Source organism: Mesoplodon mirus (assembly GCF_964341445.2).
Source record: "Mesoplodon mirus genome assembly, chromosome: 11".
NCBI classification, from domain to species: Eukaryota; Metazoa; Chordata; class Mammalia; order Artiodactyla; family Ziphiidae; genus Mesoplodon; species Mesoplodon mirus.
Window position 1 is genome coordinate 82,852,345 of NC_138987.1, and position 22,176 is coordinate 82,874,520.

Below are 22,176 nucleotides of genomic sequence, written 5' to 3' on the forward strand. Positions count from 1 at the left end.
ATGAGAAATTGACAAAAAATGTTGACTGAGCAGGGGACTGAGGGACTAGAGGAAGGGGTGTGAGAAACAGAGATTGGCAAACTCTTTAAAAACAGGCACGTGTTCTTTACTATTCAAAATATACATTTAAAATTTTTCTGTTTTAGATGACCGGGATCCACTGTATAATCTTGAGCAGGGGCATGCAGGAAGTTACTCTGGGGAGTGTGGAAAGTGAGGTGGGCAGGCAGCCAGCTAAGGAGGGAATGGCGATCATGATCTGTGATCTGCTTTTCTTCTTTTCTTTGACATCCCCACATCAATGATATACGCACACCCAGGCACTAACTCAGGGGTTAAGAGTTTGAAAAGCTGGCATCCTCCACCCCCAGGAGTGAGCGGTGGGTAAGGGTTTGGACTGGGCGCCGGGTCGGAATATTCGTGCGGAAGAGGCTCTACCGTCTGGGGCCCGTCTGGGGGAAACACATCCTCAAGACTCTTCCTGCTGATGCAATCTGCAGGAGAGCCAGCGATCGCCGCTGCCCGGGCCAGTCTGCGAGGCGCCCGCCACGTGTGCCCGCCGCCACTCCAGCCACTTCCCCAGACTCGCGCCGCCCGGACCGCCTGGGACGCAGCACCTTTGCCTCCGCTCACCTCGAGCTGCTCTCACGGCCGAGCGAACAATGAAGGTAACTGCTTTTGATTCTGACTGTATTTTTACAAAAATGTGTGTGTGGATTGAGCCTGCGATTCCTCCAACGCACAGTTGGCAGAAAGGAGACGGAGGAAGGACCACACGGTTTCTTGCCACGCAAACGTTTGCAATTTTTCCCTTATCAGTCATCGTCGGACAGGACCTTACATTCTTCTTCTCTTCAGACTTCTGCTTAACCCCCGCTCACAGGATGTACCGCCCGCCTCACGCTCTTTCACAACTGCATTCGTGAAGCGAGATAAAAGGCTGCTCGCAGCTCCTTCCCCTGCCTGTTTTGAAGCGCGGAAAGGAAGAGGAAGCTCTTCTCAGTTTTCTAAGATGCACAGGAGGTGGGGAATTTCGGAGGAGAGGTCTGGGGGATGTCACTGGCTGTAAACGGGTTTTCTGCTCGGCGTTAAGTTACAAAGGAGGGAGGTGCAGAACTAGGTAAGGGGCGCTGTCTCACCGCTATTAAAACAAAAGGCTTGGGCTTCCCTGGTGGCGCAGTGGTTGAGAGTCCGCCTGCCGATGCAGGGGACACGGGTTCGTGCCCCGGTCCGGGAAGATCCCACATGCCGCGGAGCGGCTGGGCCCGTGAGCCATGGCCGCTGAGCCTGCGCGTCCGGTGCCTGTGCCCGACAACGGGAGAGGCCACAACAGTGAGAGGCCCGCGTACCGCAAAAAAACAAAAACAAAAAACAGAAGGCTTGTCTTACTTTGTTTCTTGTGAATAGTCAAGCTTCTAAGAGTTACAAATCAGAGAAGCCTAAGGGCATTCTTTTATTCAAGAACACCCTGGGGTCTTTTATTCTTATGCTAATCAAGGATAATTAGCCCAGCTGCCTATTCCTTGGGAAGATTTAGGTGTAGAAATGAACAGATTTAAGGGTTCTGTTTTCCTGGTCCTACACGCTGGAAAACTGCAATGATATGAAAAACTGCAGTGCAGCTTTTTTAAAGGAAAGTGAAGGATGGACAAGTGGTCCTGCCTTCTAACATCTTGGAAGTAGGAGATTCCTCTATGCAGTCTGAACTTTGAGGAGAAAAAAAGCTGAGTTTCAGAGTTTCCAAGGAGGGAGATAAGTACGGTTTTCAACTGGGCTTATCCACAACCCATTCCAGCCTACAATTTCACTTACGAGAAATAATATGTCAATGGTGCCTTTTCACCAAACAAAAATTTCCACTATGATTAAGCAGGAAATGAGTGGAAACGTAGTTCTGTATTAAGAAGAGATATGCAAATGCGCCGCGGTGAAAAAGTCAGCAGCCTTCCTCTTCTAGAGTTAAGAGATTCAATTTCTGGCTTGCTCATGCCTGTCTACTTTCAGCTGAAAAATACACTTTGATTGAGTATTGAATTAGTGAGTAAAAGGAGAAAATTATGAGAATAAACGGTCTTGCTTTTCCAACTTTCCCCTGTACCATGTGGAACTGTGGTTGATTATCTGTATGTAGCTGATTATCTGTAAGTTCATGGGTGCTTTAACATGAGTCCAAAACCCCCTTCCCTTTTACGAGGTACTTTTTATAACACAGGAACTGAAGATATCTTCAAGTAGTCTCATTTCTGTTTTCTGATATTTTACTAAGATTAAGAAAGAAATGCTTATGTATTTTAGGCTTGATCTAAGGAGTATTTAAGGTTCCTTTAAGTGTGTTTTTATTATTTCAAAAAACCTTTCTACTAATCTTTTACCTAAGTGTTGCTCATACTTAGGTCATCCTTTAAAAAAAAAATGTTATTTGCACAAGACACCATGATAGGCTCTGTCCTCAGCAAATTTTCCAGACATGGTCTTGCCTGGGAGCTATTATGTTAAGATGGACACATACAGAGTGGGCAACCGAGTGAGAAAAATAGCATATACATTGAATAGGATGTGTATAAAAATGGTAATTACATACTATAACTTACTGAATTAAGGTGGAGATTTACAAGAGACACATATCTGAAAGGACAGAGATAAGAAGTCATTGGCAGGGATGCATGGTTAAATGAAGGGAGAGGGCTGTTTGTGTGTGCTCGTAGGGGGCCCAACAGGACGCCTGGCAGGGAGAGGGGATTCACATTCCAGACACAGGATGTGGCCCCTCAGGCCAGGCTCAGAGATGCATAGCTAGTTAAGCAGGCCTAACAAAAGGGCAGTGGTAGAACCTGCAATGGTGAGAAAGAAAAAAAAGAAAAAGGGAGAACAAAAAATGAGAGTTTAATTTTGGCCAATATTTCATTTAGTGAGTTTCCATAATAAACAACTTCATTTGATTTTAGAACTACAGAGAGAAAGGAAGATGAGTTAAGAAAATTTTCCATTTGTATGCAAGAATTTCTCTTGCCTGTCAGATCATTGAACCTGAGAAGGTCTAATCATTTGAAATGGGCTTAAAACCTTGTGAAAGACAGTCGAGAACAGTCCTCTGATTATTACAGAGGTTTATGCTAAGAATTAAAATCAAGTTATGGTTTTCTTCAGTAGTTGTGTATCTCCCAATTATTTTCATAATTTTAGATGTTATCCCTTACATCAGGTCAGGACTTTTAGTTCTGTAGGGGAGGAAAAATAATTTTCCCTCTACCCTTCTAGATTCTTGGCTAAGATATCCCCGTAATAAAACACAGATTAACAGGAAAAAAAACCCCAGAAGTTTAATAACATGTATACCTCCTGTGTACATGGAAGATACCCAGGAAAACTGAGTCACTCCCTGCAATGGCCCAAGCTATCGCCTTAAATATCATCTTCAGCTAAAGACAAAAGAAAGATGCTGGAGCAGCAGTGGAGCAAACCAGTTATGGGAGGTTATCAGACAATGCACAGAAAATTGCAGATTTAAGTTGGTACCTTCTCGGTACAGAGAGGGAGACACCCTTACAAATGGGGATTTCCATTGTAAATGCAACTTCTACCTGTTTTCAAATATTCTTTTGTGTCTGCAGCCTTTCAGAGATAATCAGTTCAAAATAATCCTTCTGCCAAAGAGGCATATTTTAGGGGTGATCTGTTCTGCTCCCCTTCAGTTCATTATTTCTAATATTAGGAGATAGACCAAGGGGCTTCCCTGGTGGCGCAGTGGTTGAGAGTCCGCCTGCCGATGCAGGGGACACGGGTTCGTGCCCCGGTCCGGGAAGACCCCACATGCCGCGGAGCGGCTGGGCCCGTGAGCCATGGCCGCTGAGCCCGCGCGTCCAGAGCCTGTGCTCCGCAATGGGAGAGGCCACAACAGTGAGAGGCCCGCGTACTTCAAAAAAAAAAAAAAAGAGAGAGAGATAGACCAGGGAAGGGTTGACCTAAAACAAATAGACTGCGGCAAATATTTCTCCAGCAAAGATGGTTTTGTTTGGGATCAGCAGAGAATTGCAATTTGGGGTCTGCGACCAAGGCCAGCCACAAGGAAGTCTCTGCGCAGCAAGGAAAGAAGTCTTTATAGAGGGGAGAAGGACATTGGAACGGCTCTAGTAAACAGAGTCCATAGCTTTTCACTGACCGAGTTGCTGCTGGAGTCTTTCTTCTTCTTGTTGGGCTCTGCTATCATTGCAGGCCCGGAGAATTCCCTCTTCTGGGCTCCTGACTCTATTAAATTGAAGTTTCTGTAATTTTTTAAAGTGCACAGCTGGATAGTATAACCTGAGAGGTCTAGGCTTATGAGTAAACTTTTTCTGTGCACAAATGAAGAGTTGTTTCTAAACTGTGGGCACTGTGAGTGTTTGGATTAGTTATATCTTTGGGGGTTTCAGGTTGTTTGGTTCTCTGAGTGGCCTCTCCTCAATGGGTGTAGAAAGATGAAAATGAAGAGTTTTCTCTGTCTTATTTTAGGCTTGGCAACTGTAATTCCTCTAACTAACAGATGCCACTCTACGGAAACCCAGTGGAATGTTCAGCCTTATTATGCCCAAGGGGATTTAGTTACCATATTAGAGTGAGAATCTGGTACCTCCCATGATAGACATCATTATCCCAGGCATCCTCCACTTCCTATATGGTACATCATTCTTTCTGAGCACAGGAGGAGACCGTGGCTGGTCTGCTCACTTTACAGTTGTAAATGTGGGCAGCCTTTGTGTTGTAACTTTATCCCCTTAACAGCTGTCCAAATGCTCTAAACATTTAAAGTGACATATGGTAACATTCCTACTGATGGGCTTTACTGAGTCTCTGTAGCCCATTTGGTAATACATGTCAGTGGCCATTCAACTAAGGCTACTGAAATTGGAATCCATGTACATCAAACTTGGGTGCAACTCAAATGTTTAAAACGTTTCAAAATGAAGCATTTGGGATGCTCTGATTCCTAAACATAACTTTGTAAATATTTGCATACATTTTTATCATAAGATCTAGTCTATGATTCACAATGTCAGTTGTAAATATGAAGCCACAGCAGAATCAGTCTTTTCTATCACACAAGGGTTCATGATGTGCCAGTTGCACCTGTGCTTCTAATTAGTCCTCTCAAATCTACAAGATGAATAATATCACCCTAGAAATTGAATCTTACATCCTTAAAATAACTTAGAAATGAGATCACCTTATTAATACAGTATAGCATATAAACATTTTCCTATTGTCATATAGGCCATGCCCCTTTTGTGGGAAAAGCCATTTTGCAAAATATTTCTCTCATGTTCAGTGATTAATGGGAGAAAGAAAATCTTAAAAAAAGAGATAATCAGAGGGCTTCCCTGGTGGCGCGGTGATTGAGAATCCGCCTGCCGATGCAGGGGACGCGGGTTTGTGCCCCGGTCCGGGAAGATCCCACATGCCGCGGAGCGGCTGGGCCCGTGAGCCATGGCCGCGGAGCCTGCGCATCCGGAGCCTGTGCTCCGCAACGGGAGAGGCCACAACAGTGAGAGGCCCGCATACCGCAAAAAAAAAAAAAAAAAAAAAAAAAAAGAGATAATCATGCTCCAGAAATTTAGGGAAAGGGTCAAGAAGAGAAGAAAAAGGAAGACAAGTGAAAAAAAAAAAAAAAAAAACCAGAGGAAATTACATTACAACAAGCAATAATCAGGAAAAGTCATACTGAAAAACGTGATTCTTTGTGATTGAAAAATTTGTCAAATTCAGCTAGTTCCATTAATAGTCTTATATTTCATCTAAAAAGAACCAATTCATTAGTTTTTTAAAATTTTCTTATGTAGATCTGAATATTTCATCAATTGTATGTACAGTCTATCCCCTAGTCTGAGAAATGTTTTTGCTATTTTGACTGGAGATGGTTAAGAATCCTAGGACATAATTAGAGTTCAAATTCTACCTGACTCCTTATACATCTAGACAGAAGGGGCACCTGTTGGGATGTTCTAAGCCAAACAAGCTACAAATGTCTCTTACGTGACCAGCAAAGACCTCAATGGATTTCCGGCATAAGGCCAAGGGTGGATGTGCACACGATGATCACTCAGCAGTTGTTAACATTCCATCACTATGAAAGGGCAATTTTGCCTAGTACATTTCATTTCATTTTAGCTGATTCAGATTCAAAGTTATATTGTTTTGATTTTAGTACTAGATATTAGGGCAGGAATCTGAAATCACAGTAAATGTTTCTTTGAACTTTGACGATAAGAGGTAGAGTTAAAATGGAGCTGTAAGGTCACTTGGGGAAGCATAATAATGCATTGCTCAGGGATTCCATGTTTTTCAAGGTTAGTGAATGGTTTGTACTTGCAAGGTTAATGTTGGTGTTCATAGTAGAAACACATCCAGGTTTTGGGAAGGACTTCTTTGCTTAACAAAAGTGAGATGCTTTATATTTTTAAATGCTATATAAGTTACGTAACATTGAATTGTAACCTCAAAACAGTCATATGAGGAAAGCATGGCGACTATTATGAACTCCCATTTTACAGGCAAGGAAAATGAAGATCAGAAAACTCACTTAAATTGTTTAAGATCACAAACTGCCCAACATTATGAGAAACTGGATATATTTGATTCCTAGTCCAGTGTGCTGTCTCCCTCACCAGTGCTTCTAGCTCTTTTTTGATGTCACTTTGCAACTCTTAGAAGAATGGATAATCACCTCAGCAAAATGCACAAATACACATAGGCACAAAAATTTATATCTAAATTATTTATTGTTAAAACCAAGGCAATGCAGTCCATACAGCGTGAAAGCCTGGTGGAAAATACTGAAATGATCTAGTTATTTAGAACAGTGGAGTGCTATTGACCCTTGCACCTGAAATCAGCTGAGATATGTAAATGTATAAGCAAGAGAGCCACACTGCCCTTTGAATATTGAAAATACCCGCCTTTAGTCCAAAAGGCAAGCAATTATTTCCTTTGCCTTTTAGCAACACACGAGTTATCAGTTTCTTCTTTTTATCTCATCAAGCACATAGTGTAGAGGAGGGAGAAAAAAGTTTCCCCTTTCCTTTTAGGTTCATTTCCTGGCATCATGCAAATTAGGCTGACAAAAGACAGATTAACAAGAGAAAACCAGAGTTTATTAGCTCTTGCAGCTTGCATACATACAGGAGAAACTCAGTGATGAGTAACTCAAGGGGTGGTTAGAACTTGGGTTTATATGGCATCTTAACAAAGAGAAACAAATTTGTAAAGGCAAACGTTTTAAGTTTCCAAGGGCAGCAAACTGTGGGAAGGTAAATATATGGAGGATACTAGAGGGGGAATATTTGTGCAGGTCCATCTCAGTACTGACTTTCTGTCTTCTTCATGGCTGTAAAACTTCTTCAGGAGAGGAGATTTTTGGCAGTCCTCTTTTCTCAGAAGTTTCTGCTTTTAGTCAGAGAAGGGAGGTTCCAGGAAGCCTTCCTGTTGCATCTGTTGGGTCTCTCGTGCTTTCAGTTTAAAATAATCCTTATCCCAAAGTGGCATATTTTAGGATGTCATATTCTGATCCTCTACAATATAGTCACAGAATAGAACTTGATGCCACAGAAGCTGCACCCTAATTTCTTTGATCTTCATCTCATTTTGAAGTGTATGCATGGCTGTTTTTATTAAACAGGGTTAGTACACAATTTCTTAGCAGAGTTTAGTAGTTTGGGGTACCTACCCTTCCCATTTCATTGGTAACTTCCCTACCCAAATAGGTCTACATGGTTATGTTGCTACCAGATGACCACTGCCTCAGCCACAGCTAATTAGAGTAAGGGTGGATATTTGGCCCAAGTCCAACCATCTTTCACTTCTTTCTTACTCTCTTATCCCCTACATTAAATCAGATACCATATGCTGCGGATTCTGTTTTATCTGTTTCTATATGTTCTCTCTTTCCCATTGCTGGTGTACTTTCATTATTTCAAAAGTCTCTCAACTGGTCTCAAGATTATTTTTTCTTAATTTTCCTAAAGCATTATTTTGATTACATCATTCACCCACCCAAAATACCTCTATGACTTCACCATTGTCTACTGAACTGAACTTAGTGCATGAGGTCTTTTCCTAATCTATCCTCTCTTCTATGTGGTTGTGCTCCTCCAATCATTATGGAGGATTTGCTATTCCTCAACATGAACTTTTGCATTTCCATATATTCATTTCTAACTCCTTCTTCCTCATACGTCCTCCGCATTTTTGCCCTCCATCATGCCACTCACCATGTGGCTCAGCCCCCAGGCACTTCTTGAGAAAGTGACTTGTTTTATAGTAGAATGAATATGGGTGAAAGATGGTTAAGGTAAGAGTAGGGTTACCTTTTGAAGTCAGGAAATAAGATATTGGTCATATCCTGCAATTTCTGCACTCACATTTCCTCTCTTCCGTGAACCTTGTACCATCATTGGGGCTCTTACAGGTATTGGTTGAGGCAAATCAATGACCCCTTTCTAGACTTCCTAGATCCAGATTAATTGATTCTGTTTTATACTTCTTTGTTTTCAAACAGCAGATACATTTTTTTCCACACCTGGATTTATTTGGAGTCAAAGTTTTAATTGACTTCCAAAAGACAGAGGGTTATAAAACCAGGCAACAGTTAGTACTTACATGTTTTAATGCTTATTGCCAAATTCATTTTATGCAGCTAGTTTTTCCTGATTGATTTTTTAGTGGTGAAACTGTACATAGATTGTAAGCATTCATTGCACACATTTCTGGGAAAGTTCATTCAAAAAGATGCTACATAACAAAATGAACTGGACCCATGAAAATCATAAGGATCAAACTCAACAATGCCAGTCCACTAAATCGCTACCATCTTCAGATTTAGGCAGTATGTAAAGAGAAAGAGTCCCTGCCACACCCCAAGGAACTGACTTAGAATATAGAACAAAGTCACGTGTCTAGGAATGTTAACAAATTCCAATACTGTTTAACATGGGGATTTTGTTGTTGTTGTTTGCAAACAAAGCAGTTCTTAAGCAAAATAATTAATGCATACACAGACAAACAAATCCAACAAAAGAGGCACTGAGAAGCAGTGTTCATTGAATATTGGAATTTTGAAAGAAAAAAATCTATTAGGTCATTTTAGGCGTTTACTTCTGCTAAAGAAGGATTGTTCTTTTGAGTTTATTTTTCTAGCTTTCAATTCTATTCCACTTAAAAATCTAAAGAACCAAGACTTCTCAAATCTTCTGTGGACAATGTTGCCACTTACTATATTCACTATTTAAAAGTTTCCTGATAATTATTTTCCTTTCCTTTTAGTTCTGTATTCTATTTGCTCTAATTAGTAATGTCAGTAATTCAGTGAATATGTAGATAGAGAATGTCAATAAGTTTTGTGCTCCTTTAATTATTTCATGCATGCCTCTTACATTAACATTGTGTCTGCTGGTCTACTGGCACCTTTCCTCCTCTTGACCAATGTTCTTAGAACATTTATTCACAGTAGTCCATCAGTCTACCATTTGATGTTAAAAGACAACTTTTTTTTTTTTTTTTTTGGCTGCGTTGGGTCTTTGTTGCTGTACGCAGACTTTCTCTAGCTGTGGTGAGCAGGGGCTACTCTTTGTTGCGGTGCGCGGGCTTCTTATTGTGGTGGCTTGTCTTGTTGCGGAGCATGGGCTCCAGGCATGTGGGCTTCAGTAGTTGCAGTGCGTGGGCTCAGTAGTTGTGGCTCGAGGGCTCTAGAATGCAGGCTCAGTAGTTGTGGCCACAGGGTTAGTTGCTCTGCGGCATGTGGCATCTTCCCAAACCAAGGCTTGAACCCGTGTCCCCTGTATCGGCAGGCGGATTCTTAATCACTGTGCCAGGGAAGCCCGGACCTCATTCTTTTTTACACCTGATGCATATGTGGGTGACTTCCAATCTTTTGTTATTACAAACAATGCTGCAGTCAATACTCTCATTCGTATGTCATTTCACACATGTACACGTAAATACAAGACACTTTTAATTAAACTAAGTACTAACAATGATGTTGAACTATTAAATCTATCTCAGACTATGTAGTTAAGATAATGTGGTTGCAAATGACCCCTCATTCCCAGCATCATAATGTTGTCTTTTGGGGCTTCCCTGGTGGCACAGTGGTTAAGAATCCGCCTGCCAATGTAGGGGACACAGGTTCAAGCCCTGGTCTGGGAAGATCCCACATGTCGCAGAGCAACTAAGCCCGTGCGCCACAACTACTGAGCCCGTGCTCTAGAGCCCGTGAGCCATAACTGCTGAGCCCACGTGCCGCAACGACTGAAGCCCACGCACCTGGAACCCGTGCTCGGCAACAAGAGAAGCCACCGCAATGAGAAGCCCATGCACTGCAATGAAGACCCAATGCAGCCAAAAAAAAAGAATGAGGTTTAAAAAAAAAACAGCTAGTCGAGGAAAGAATGAGTAAGCTCTCTAGACACAGATTAAAGGAAAATCTCCACGAGCCTCTTCACTGTATACCTTTGTGCATTTGCTTTTAGACCATGTGAGTTTATTACATTCAAAATTGAAATTAAAACAAAAAAATGGAAATCCCTTGTAGTGGAATTAATTTGACTCTAGAGCCATTATCAAGGAAATCTGAAATTCTGGGTAATTCAGCACAATCAGTTAAGACCAAGGATATATTTCTTGACAAAATCTCCAAACTATTATATTTAATGATAACTAACTAAAAATTATCCTTTGCTGTACGCCTGAAACTAACAACATTGTAAATCAACTATATTCCAATGTAAAATTAAAAATTTTTTAAATTATCTATTGAGAAAGCAGTTAAACATAATATGTACAACAAACTTTACAGTAACTATTATATTAAGAATATATAGAAGAGAAGATGGCCTTCTATGAGCCATGAAGTGGGCCCTCACCATACACCAAATCTGCCTTGGTCTTGAACTTCCCAGCCTCCAGGTCGATAAGAAATAAATTTCTGTTGTTTACAAGCCAAAAAAAAAAGTATACAAACTCTTCTTGAAACCTAACATTTATAATAATGACTAGCAAACAATGATTGACTTGAGTTTCATTTAATTAAACACGTAGCTCTTACTAAGACTATCAGGCTTTATACCAGGTAATAGGTGAATGGAAATAATTCAAGCATTATTCATACTCTTGAGAAATTACTCTATTCAGAAAGAGATATATAAAAAGTAACGCAATAAAGTATAATGCGGGTTACAGTAGAAGTCTGCACAAAGTACAGTGGTACATGAAAAAGATTAGTCAGAGAAATCAGGGAAGGCTTGAAATCAGTGGAGGTGATGTTTGAGCAGAAGCATGAGAGAAGGTCAGGTGAACAAGGAAGTAAGAGTGTTTTAGACACATATGTGGTCTACTTTCACCCAACCCCAGACTTCTGGACCTAGATTCAATCACTCATTCCTTTACCGTAAAAGACCATGAGGAAAAGCGTGCCTGGCTCCCTTCCAGACCACTGGTAAATACAGAGGCCTGAGTACCCAACATTCTTGAGGAATGAACTATTAGAACTCACACCACTGGCAAGCTTGCAATCAGTTAAATTCAGCAAATCACATTTTGCTCACAATGTCTCCATCCTTCACTGTCTCTTGATGCTCTGGGTTTTCTCTCTTGACTCAACCCTCACTAGAACCTCCCACCCAAATTCGTCCACAGTATCCTTTGCAACTCAGTATTAGCACACCCCCCTCTCCTCTCCTAGATGTTTCCCCCTCCTCCTGCCCTCAGGTGAGGTCACTTCCCTCTACAGGGGAGGTGACTCACTTTCTCTACTCTCTCCCCTCTCCGAATTAGAGGGCGCTGGTCTCCTTCACCCTGCCCATGCTGTCTCCACATCAGACAGCCCCTATAGAACCCCTTGCCACTGCTCATACTAGTAGTCTGTGCCCACTCTCTGCCTCATAGCTGTCATGGAGAGACACGCTGTCACCCTGCCTCATTCACCACTGAAGAGTTTTAGCACTTGTCTCCTGATTCTCTCTTCCATCTCAAGTCCTCTCTTCTCGTATTATTACAAGGTGCATGGCTGGCCCATTCCCCTTTCTTGCATCTCAGTGGTTTTAATTTCTTATCTCCATTGTTGCACTACATTCCTCATAATCCACCCACACCTATGGTCATACCCAGACTTTTTTTTTTTTTTTTTTTTTTGTGGTACGCGGGCCTCTCACTGTTGTGGCCTCTCCCGTTGCAGAGCACAGGCTCCAGACGCGCAGGCTCAGCGGCCATAGGTCACGGGCCCAGCCACTCCGCGGCATGTGGGATCTTCCCAGACAGGGGCACGAACCCGTGTCCCCTGCATCGGCAGGTGGACTCTCAACCACTGCGCCACCAGGGAAGCTCATACCCAGACTTTTGAATGACACTAAATTATACCAAGTCCCATCAGTTATTTTTGGTCCAAGATATAACTTACATGAGTTTGGTTCTCTCCACTTTATCTACCATGTGCCTAGTTCAAGCTACTGTCTTCTCTTCAGGTGGTATATATGTTTCTATTTTTGCTCACCTCTTGGTTATCCCCACCTCCCACCCCTAATCTATTCTTCACAAAGCAGAGTGATCACATCTGTCATCTGCTTCAAAAATTCCTCCAGGGCTTCCCTGGTGGCGCAGTGGTTGAGAGTCCGCCTGCCGATGCAGGGGACACGGGTTCGTGCCCCGGTCCGGGAAGATCCCACATGCCATGGAGCGGCTGGGCCCGTGAGCCATGGCCGCTGAGCCTGCGCATCCGGAGCCTGTGCTCCGCAACGGGAGAGGCCACAACAGTGAGGGTCCCACATACCGCAAAAAAAAAAAAAAAAAAAAAAATTCCTCCACCCCTTCCTCTTATGCTTTGAATAAAGCCCAAAGTCCCTCCCATGCTCTAGAAGCCCCCAAAATCTGGTCCTTCTTACCTTTGCAGCCTCACCTTGTTACCACTGTTTCCATCTCCCTTAATCCCCCAAACTTTTCCTTCCGGGCCTTTGCACCTGCTGATCCCTCTGCCTTAAAGGCCTTCTTCCTACTCCCCATCAAGCTGGCTCCTTTTTTTTTTTTTTTAAATATTTATTTATTTACTTAGGCTGTGCCAGGTCTTAGTTGCGGCACGTGGGATCTTTGTTGTGGCATGAGAACTCTTAGTTGCGGCATGCATGCACAATGTAATTCCCTGACCAGGGATCAAACCTGGGCACCCTGCACTGGGAGTATGGAGTCTCACCCACTGGGCCACCAGGGAAGTCTCCAGCTGGCTCCTTATCACCCTGCCAGCCTCAGACTGGATGTCGCTACCTCAGAGATAACCTCACAACACCCCAGTGATTCCCAGTCCTTTAGAGCACTAATTGCAATTTACTGGTGTGATTATCTGTACGGTTTGGGGATTGATATCTGACTCTCCCACGAGATCATACATTTCTTGAGGGCAAGGAGCATATCCAGTTTTTTGCCACTGTGCAAACACGTGTAATCCAATACCTGGCCCAGCATAAGGGGTTGGTGAGTGTGGTAAGCTGAGTAATGAACTCCCAGTTATGTCCATGGCTCAATCCTCTGAAGCTTTTATGGTAAAGGAGATTTTGCAGGTATGACTAAGTTATAGCTCGTGAGATGGGGAGATTATCCTTGATATTCTGGTTGGGGCCAGTGTAATCACAGGGGTCTACAAGAGGAAGGCAGGAGGGTCACAGGAAGAGAAGGAGATGTGACAATGGAAGAAGAGGTTGGGGGGAAAGAGGGAGTAAGATTTGAAGATGCTACGCTGCTTGCTTTGAAGTTGGAGAAGGAACCATGAGTCAAGGAATGCAGGTGGCTTCTACAAGCTGGAAAAGGCAAGGAAACAGATTCTCACCCTACAGCCTCCAGAAGGAATGTAGCTCTGCTGATACCTTGACTTGGGACTTCTGACCTCCAAAACTGTAAGATAATGCCACAAAATGTATGGTAATTGGTTACAGCAGCAACAGAAAATGAATATAGCTTTTGACACCTAGAAATAGGGTGCTACTGTAACAAATACTTGAAAATGTGGAAGTGGCTTTGAATTGGGCATTGGGCAGAGGATGGAAGAAATTTGAGGAGTGCAAAAGGAAAAGCCTACATTGTCTTGAACCGATTGTTAGAAATATGGATGTTAAAAGCACCACTGATGAGGGCTCTGAAAGTACTGGAGAATATACTTATGGAAACCAGAGGAAAGGGGATCCTTATTATATAGTAGAAGAAAGCTTAGTGGGTTTGTGTATTACAGTTATGTGAAAAGCAGAATTTGTAAGTGATGAACTGAGATATTTAGCTGAGATTTCCAAGCAAAGAATTGAAGTTGCAGCCTGGTTTCTTCTTTCTGATTATAGTAAAATGCAAAAGGAAAGAGATAAGTTGAGGGGAGAACGGTTAAGCCCGAAGGAACCAGGTCTTGAAGGGCTGGGAAATTCTCAGACTCTTCAGATTATGAAAGACCCTCACATGAGGAGATTCACCATCAGGAAAGCACACTCTGGCTGAGGCTGAGTTAGGAGACTGTGGTGACATGCAAGGAAGAGGTGATGGTGCTTGGACTAGGGGGGTGGTGGTGGTGTGGAAAAGATAGAGGAATGAGTTGGTTTTATTGGGACTTTGTTTAGGGTCTTTTGGGCCTATAAATGGAAACACATGTTACACTCTTATAGAGCTCCCTTTCCTGGCCACCTGAGCTCTCTAGCTGTCTAAACCCTCACTGGAATGTTTTGTCTTAGTGTCCCTTGGGACCAGATCATCTTTTTCTGCTTGTATGCACTCTGGATTTCTCCCTGGACTAAAGGTCCAGTGAGGAGTGGTCTCTAACTTCCTGCTCTTCCTCCATCACTCCATCAAGGAGTCTCCCAGATGCCCTTTAGGCAACTCACTGGATCCCCTTGGTGCAAGAAACAATCACCATCACATCCATTTCACCCTGGGCACAGACCAGAGGGCGGGGCCATCTTGTCCTTCAGTCCTTGGGTAGCAGACAAGTTAATACAGTGTTAACAGGATTAGAGAGAAAAGGAGAGATAATAGTAATGTGAGGGCTTCCCTGGTGGCGCAGTGGTTGAGAGTCCGCCTGCCGATGCAGGGGACGCAGGTTCGTGCCCCGGTCCGGGAAGATCCCACATGCCGTGGAGCGGCTGGGCCCGTGAGCCATGGCCGCTGAGCCTGCGCGTCCAGAGCCTGTGCTCTGCAACGGGAGAGGCCACAACAGTGAGAGGCCCGCGTACCGCAAAAAAAAAAAAAAAAAAAAAAATAGTAATGTGATGGAGCCACCAAAGGACCCAAAGCCTGTAAGGAAGATAGAAATCTCTTGATTAAGAGATCCAAAAACTAGAAGAACCAGAGCAGGTGGTGCCAAAAGGTAAACAAAACTGAGATGTGGTGATATAACTAATAGCGAAGAAGGAAGAATATCCACCCCCTTCTTTTCATTTCCCTCAGGATGATGACTTCAGATTACTATAATGCACTTACTGAACAAACATTTGAAGAGTACTTACTATGTAAGCAGCCGGCACTGCTCAAGGTCTTGAGGCTATGAGAATGAAGACTCGGCAGAGTCAACACTCTCACGGCACTCATAGGGAAAGGCCACGTAACATGATGGTTATGGGCAAAATCTGGGACCAGACTGCTGGTGTGTTTTCTTATCTATAAAATGGTGGTAATAATAGTACCTACCCCACAGGATGCTGTGAGGATTGAATAAAGAAACAAATGTAGAGCCCTTCTATCAGTGGTTTGAAATAAGTACTACATAAATATTAACTAAAGTTATTCTAATTTACTCTCTTGTGCTAACAAATAAAATATTCCAATTTGTGATGCAGTAGCAAGAAAATAAAATATACAAAGCTACAGTAATCAAGACAGTATGGTACTGGCACAAAAACAGAAAGATAGATCAATGGAACAGGATAGAAAGCCCAGAGTTAAACCCACGGACATATGGTCACCTTATCTTTGATAAAGGAGGCAGGAATGTACAGTGGAGAAAGGACAGTCTCTTCAATAAGTGGTGCTGGGAAAACTGGATAGGGACATGTAAAAGTATGAGATTAGATCATTCCCTAACACCATACACAAAAATAAGCTCAAAATGGATTAAAGACCTAAATGTAAGGCCAGACACTATCAAACTCTTAGAGGAAAACATAGGCAGAACACTCTATGACATAAATCACAGCAAGATCCTTTTTGACCCACCTCCTAGAGAAATGGAAATAAAGACAAAAATAAACACATGGGACCTAATGAAACTTAAAAGCTTTTGCACAGCAAAGGAAACCATAAACAAGACCAAAAGACAACCCTCAGAATGGGAGAAAATATTTGCAAATGAAGCAACTGACAAAGGATTAATCTCCAAAATTTATAAGCAGCTCATGCAGCTCAATAACAAAAAAACAAACAACCCAATCCAAAAATGGGCAGAAGACTTAAATAGGCATTTCTCCACAGAAGATATACAGACTGCCAACAAACACATGAAAGGATGCTCAACATCTTTACTCATTAGAGAAATGCGAATCAAAACCACAATGAGATATCATCTCACACCAGTCAGAATGGCCATCATCAAGAAATCTAGAAACAATAAATGCTGGAGAGGGTGTGGAAAAAAGGGAACACTCTTGCACTGCTGGTGGGAATGTGAATTGGTACAGCCGCTATGGAGAACGGTATGGAGGTTCCTTAAAAAACTAAAAATAGAACTACCATATGACCCAGCAATCCCACTACTGGGCATATACCCTGAGAAAACCATAATTCAAAAAGAGACATGTACCAAAATGTTCATAGCAGCCCTATTTACAATAGCCCGGAGATGGAAACAACCTAAGTGTCCATCATCGGATGAATGGATAAAGAAGATGTGGCACATATATACAATGGAATATTACTCAGCCATAAAAAGAAATGAAATTGAGCTATTTGTAATGAGGTGGATAGACCTAGAGTCTGTCATACAGAGTGAAGTAAGTCAGAAAGAGAAAGACAAATACTGTATGCTAACACATATATATGGAATTTAAGAAAAAAAAAATGTCATGAAGAACATAGGGGTAAGACAGGAATAAAGACACAGACCTACTAGAGAATGGACTTGAGGATATGGGGAGGGGGAAGGGTAAGCTGTGACAAAGTGAAAGAGCGGCATGGACATATATACACTACCAAACGTGAGGTAGATAGCTAGTGGGAAGCAGCCGTATAGCACAGGGAGATCAGCTCGGTACTTTGTGACCGCCTGGAGGGGTGGGATAGGGAGGGTGGGAGGGAGACGCAAAAGGGAGGGGATATGGAAACATATGTATATGTATAACTGATTAAATTTGTTATAAAGCAAAAAAATAAAATAAAATAAAATTAAAAAAAATAAAATAAAATAAAATAAAGTGATGTTATAGTGATAGAGCTGAGAGGAAGCCAATACTAATTTATACTGGCTGGTCAGGGAAAGCCTCACAGAGAAGGTGGTGAATTTTGTGCTGAGACCTGAGTACCATGAAAAACCATGGGGTGATCTGGAGGTAGCGTCCCATGCATAGTGAGCAGCAGAGTTAGCTTGCTAAACTTCCTGGAGTTTAGTGAGAGAGGAGAAAAGTTTCATGATAGGGCCACATCATGAATACTCCTTTAAGCCATGGTAAGGAGTGTGGATTTTATTCAAAGTGCAGTGGATCATTTGAGCAACAGATGGAATTACATTTTAAAAAGTCACTGGTGAGTCAAATAGTATATTATGGTTACATTTTTTTTTTCCTTACACACCTTTTGTTTTTCCTGTAGTTAATTATTGCATTCTTTTCTTCCATTTGCTCACTCTACTATGTATTTATTATGAATTATTCCCAACTCTCAAATAGCCTCTATAATTTTGCATAGATCAAGTGTATCCATTTATCTGTGAGTCCTTTTTTATTTTTCCTGGACTATTTTTTTTCTGCCACCCTTCTTGTTTTTATTCCAATCTGTCCTGGTTTCTCTCCAGGACAGCTGCACAGCTGTCTTTCTAAGACTTCTCCTTGGCATCCTGTATCCTCTGTGTTAGGCCCCCAGATTTCTGAATCATGGCTTCCTCTTTCTTAGTTTACTTCCTTATTTGTGTGGAGCATATCCTTCAGTAGTTTCCAATTAAAGGGTATATAAGAGGTAAATGTTTTGATTCCTTTCATGCCTGAAAATGCTTTTGTTGTATCACACTAGGTTGATATTTGATTATGAACAGCTTTCTGAGTTAGAAATGATTTTGCATCCAAGTTTTAAAGGAATTACTATATTATTTTCTAGTTTCCTGTGTCATTAATGAGAAGTCAAAGGACACTCTTATTTCAGATCCTTTTTACATGCAACCTATTTTTGTTCTTTCCAGAAACATTCAGGATCTCTTTTTATTGCTTGTGTTTGGAAACTTTACCATGACATGAGTCCTTTCATCCTAGGAAATTTTCTGGTCATATATCTTTTGATAATTTCTTCCTCTCCTCTTTCTTCTTTTCTTTTTCTTAATCTCCTATTTGTTTATTGTTAGACTGCCTTGACTGATCCTCTAATTAAAAAAATTTCTCCCCAAATGTCCAATTTGGGAAGGGGGGAGATTTCATCAATGTTATCTTCCAACCTTTTCCTTGAATTTAAAAATTTTAGTCTTCGTATTTCTAAGGCCATTAAAAATTCTCTAGGGCTTCCCTGGTGGCGCAGTGGTTGGGAGTCTGCCTGCTGATGCAGCGGACACGGGTTCATGCCCCGGTCCGGGAGGATCCTACGTAGCTGCCGAGCGGCTGGGCCTGTGAGCCAAGGCTGCTGGGCCTGCGCGTCCGGAGCCTGTGTTCCGCGACGGGAGAGGTCACAACGGTGAGAGGTCCACGTACTGCAAAAAGAAAAAAAAAATTCTCTAATTATTTAAATAATAACATCATGTTCTTGTTTCATGGATGAAATATCTTTTCTATATTTCTGAGGAAATTAATTATAATTAAAATATTTTCTTCCTACTCTCTGTATTGCTCCTCCCCTATACCTCTTATTTGTTTCTGTTTTTTTGGGAGGAGGAGGTTACCTTTCACGTAGGAGGCTTCAAATATCTGGTGACCTGTGGCAACCCGTTTATATTTAAGAATGAGGCAGCAAGAAGCCTCTGGGAAGCTCTGTACACATGCTTGGTGCCTTCTCTGGTCCATTTCATAGTTTTATGACCACAGGGAAGTGACTAGGCCATTTCATTGGAGGATTCCCAACTATTCTTTTTTTTTTTTTTTTTTTTCTTTTTGCTGTATGCGGGCCTCTCACTGTTGTGGCCTCTCCCGTTGCGGAGCACAGGCTCCGGATGCGCAGGCCCAGCGGCCATGGCTCACGGGCCCAGCCGCTCCGCGGCATATGGGATCCTCCCAGACCGGGGCACAAACCCGTATCCCCTGCATCGGCAGGCGGACTCTCAACCACTGCGCCACCAGGGAGGCCCCCAACTATTCTTAATTCTAGCTCTTTTCTCAGGGCATTATATAGTTTTTTCAGGAAGAATCATCCAATCTGCATAGGACTTTCTGCCTATGTTTTGTGGACCACTGTAGGGAACTAGTGGTTTCATCATTTAGTGTGTGGATTTTCATTATTTTCCCTGGAAAGTGTTTAGATTCCCTTAAGCCTGGATCTCTTGTGGCTCATTTCTCCAGTGAATAAATCTCTCATTTCCTGCTGGAATTAGGAAGAAGTAGTTACCTGGCTGGGCTAGGTGGGTGTGGAGCCCCAGAGGTAGGTGTATATGAACCTTATATGGGTAAGACAGGATGTTAAATGGGGCCATGGTCTCCACTGAGGCTCTAGTAGAGTTGACCCTCCATATCCAAGACTGTACTACGTGGTTTTATATAAGGGACTTGGGCATCCTCAGATTTTGGTATCTGAGGGGGCATCCTGGAACCAATCCCCAGCAGATACTGTAGGGAACACAGAGAGACAAGTACCTATACATTCCAAGCAGATACATTTTGATGTATCCAAAGAACTTCCTAAAGGACAGCAAAATTAGTTCTATAAACTTTTAACTCATTACTTATCTCCAATTTATATTTAACAGAAGGCTGGAGATTGAGCAGGCAGGGAAGAAAAGCATTATTTGGAAAAAAATTGTTGGCCAAGCAAGGTGTGCTTGGCATTTCCCCTCCTTTACCCTGGAGGAGGGAAGGAGGGATACTCCCATCTCTCCTACAGGATCCTCACCCAAAACTATGTGAGGAGATCAGTGGGTCCCTTTGCTGAAAGGGTCTGGAGTGGAGCCTGGAGATTTCTTGAGCGCACTTTATTTGTGTTCCCTGGCATTTGGGGGGCGGGGTATATACCAGTGTCTGACTCTCCCCTGGGTCAGTCAAGGCTGGCTGGCACTGCCTGTGATGGAAGAGTCAAGAGAGAGGTCTTCAGAGGATGCAGTTTACAATTCCAGAGTTTTGTGGGGCAAAGATGCCATGAGCTATGAGGACTCTTAGGAAAGGAGCCATATCAGAATCAGCCAGAAAGGATCCTGTCCAAGAAGGCTGCTTTCTGGGGCAAGGAGAGGCCAGCTGTCAGAGGCTGGTTAGAGGGTGTAATGCCAGCGCCAGAGCTGAAGGGGCCCAATCGGAGGTGAGGCAGGGTGTGCACTACTGCAGTGGGCAACTGCAGGGCAGAGGTCTCCTTTGGTGGGGCGGTAAGAGAAGACGGGTGTGTGAAGCATCCATAGATGCCCTATGATGCTATAAAAAGCCAGCATTTGACCATTTGCCATGGGATGGGGTGGGAGGGCAATGCCAGAATATAATGGTCCTAGACAAGTCTGTTCCCGTTTCCTCTTGTTGCTGGTGCACATGACCCTGGGGAACCCAAAAATTGCAGCTGGGGAGTGGAGAGAAGATGGAACAAGGAGAGTGGTGAAAAAATAGGAGGGCACATTCCAGCTGCTGGGTTTGGGGTGAGGGTTGATCAGGGAGAAACAGCCGTCAATGTGACGTGAAAATCTCATTTCAGTTCATACTGGGTCTTTTAAATACTTGAAAACGAGATTGGACTCATACTTAAAAGTGACTGGGAACACAACAGGATCAGCCTGGTCATCTCCACATGGGGAGCTAGGTTTTAAAAAGTGGGGTTGAGGGTGGTGGTGAGAGAAAAATAAAACTCTTACTGATTGTACTCATCCCAAGTTAATGCCATTCAGTAATGGTTATGCAGATTTTTATTAAAACTCCCTACTTCAGCTTTACCTTTTAAAATCCCTGGTGCCTCTCTTCTGAGTCTTTGTGAGCTTCTGTGAAGGAAATCAGATTTTCTTCAGTGTCTCCTTTGCAATGTGGTTTCAGTTCCTTCTAGGCTACAGAGTTGGTGATTTCTCTCTTTCCGCTTTCTGCCTTCCAGAATGGTTGACGTCACTCGGTACTATTGTCTCCTATTCTCTTTCTCCTACGGATTACACTTTAAAAAATACTTGTTTCAGTGAGTTTCTGGAAGGATTGTGGAGAAATGGTCTTATATTACACCATGTTTAACTGGAATCTCAGACAAATATTTTAAGGATAAATAATAATATTCTCAGTTTTCCCAGTACTGTTACGTAGAGCTTGTCTCTATAAATCACCTTGAGTTCTTTTTTTCCCCCATAATTGGATTTTTGGTCACTTCATCATCACCAAAGAGCTGAAATTTTTTCTTTTCTTTCTCTCTTTTTTTTTTTTTTGGCCACACCACGCAACTTGTAGGATCTCAGTTCCCCGACCAGGGATTGAACCCAGGCCCTTGTAAGTGAGAGCACAGATTCCTAACCACTGGACAACCAGGGAATTCGTGAAATTTTTTTCAATTTAATTTTTTATTTTTACACAATCTTTAAAGGTACTTTCCATTTACAGTTATTACAAAATACTGGTTCTATTCCCTGTGTTGCACAACACATCCTTGAGCCTATCTTACACCTAATAGTTTGTACCTCCCCCTCTCCACCCCTGTATTGCCCGCCCACCCACTGGTAACCATTAGTTTGTTCTCTTATCTGTGAGTCTGCTTTTTAAATTTTATATTCACTAGTTTGTTATATTTTTTAGATTCCACATATAAGCGATATCATATAGTATTTATCTTTCTTGAAGAGATGAAATTTAACTCAAAACAAATAACTATTGTTTTATGCAAAATTTTTAATAAGGGGATGAAGAT

General features: G+C 42.4%; 1 protein-coding gene across 2 annotated transcripts in view; it reads left to right on the forward strand.

Annotated features, from left to right (window-relative positions):
* The first annotated feature begins 286 nt into the window (after positions 1-286).
* Positions 287-22,176, forward strand: part of BCAT1 (branched chain amino acid transaminase 1) — a 107,820-nt gene continuing 85,930 nt past the window's right edge. The window contains exons 1-2 of one of the 2 annotated variants that reach the window (XM_082635823.1): positions 287-373; positions 501-668. In XM_082635823.1, the coding sequence (XP_082491949.1) occupies positions 302-373; positions 501-668 (240 nt within the window). In that variant the 5' untranslated portion in view covers positions 287-301. Of the gene's footprint in view, positions 374-495; positions 669-22,176 lie in introns of those variants that run through there. The other variant, XM_082635824.1, reaches the window with a different exon arrangement.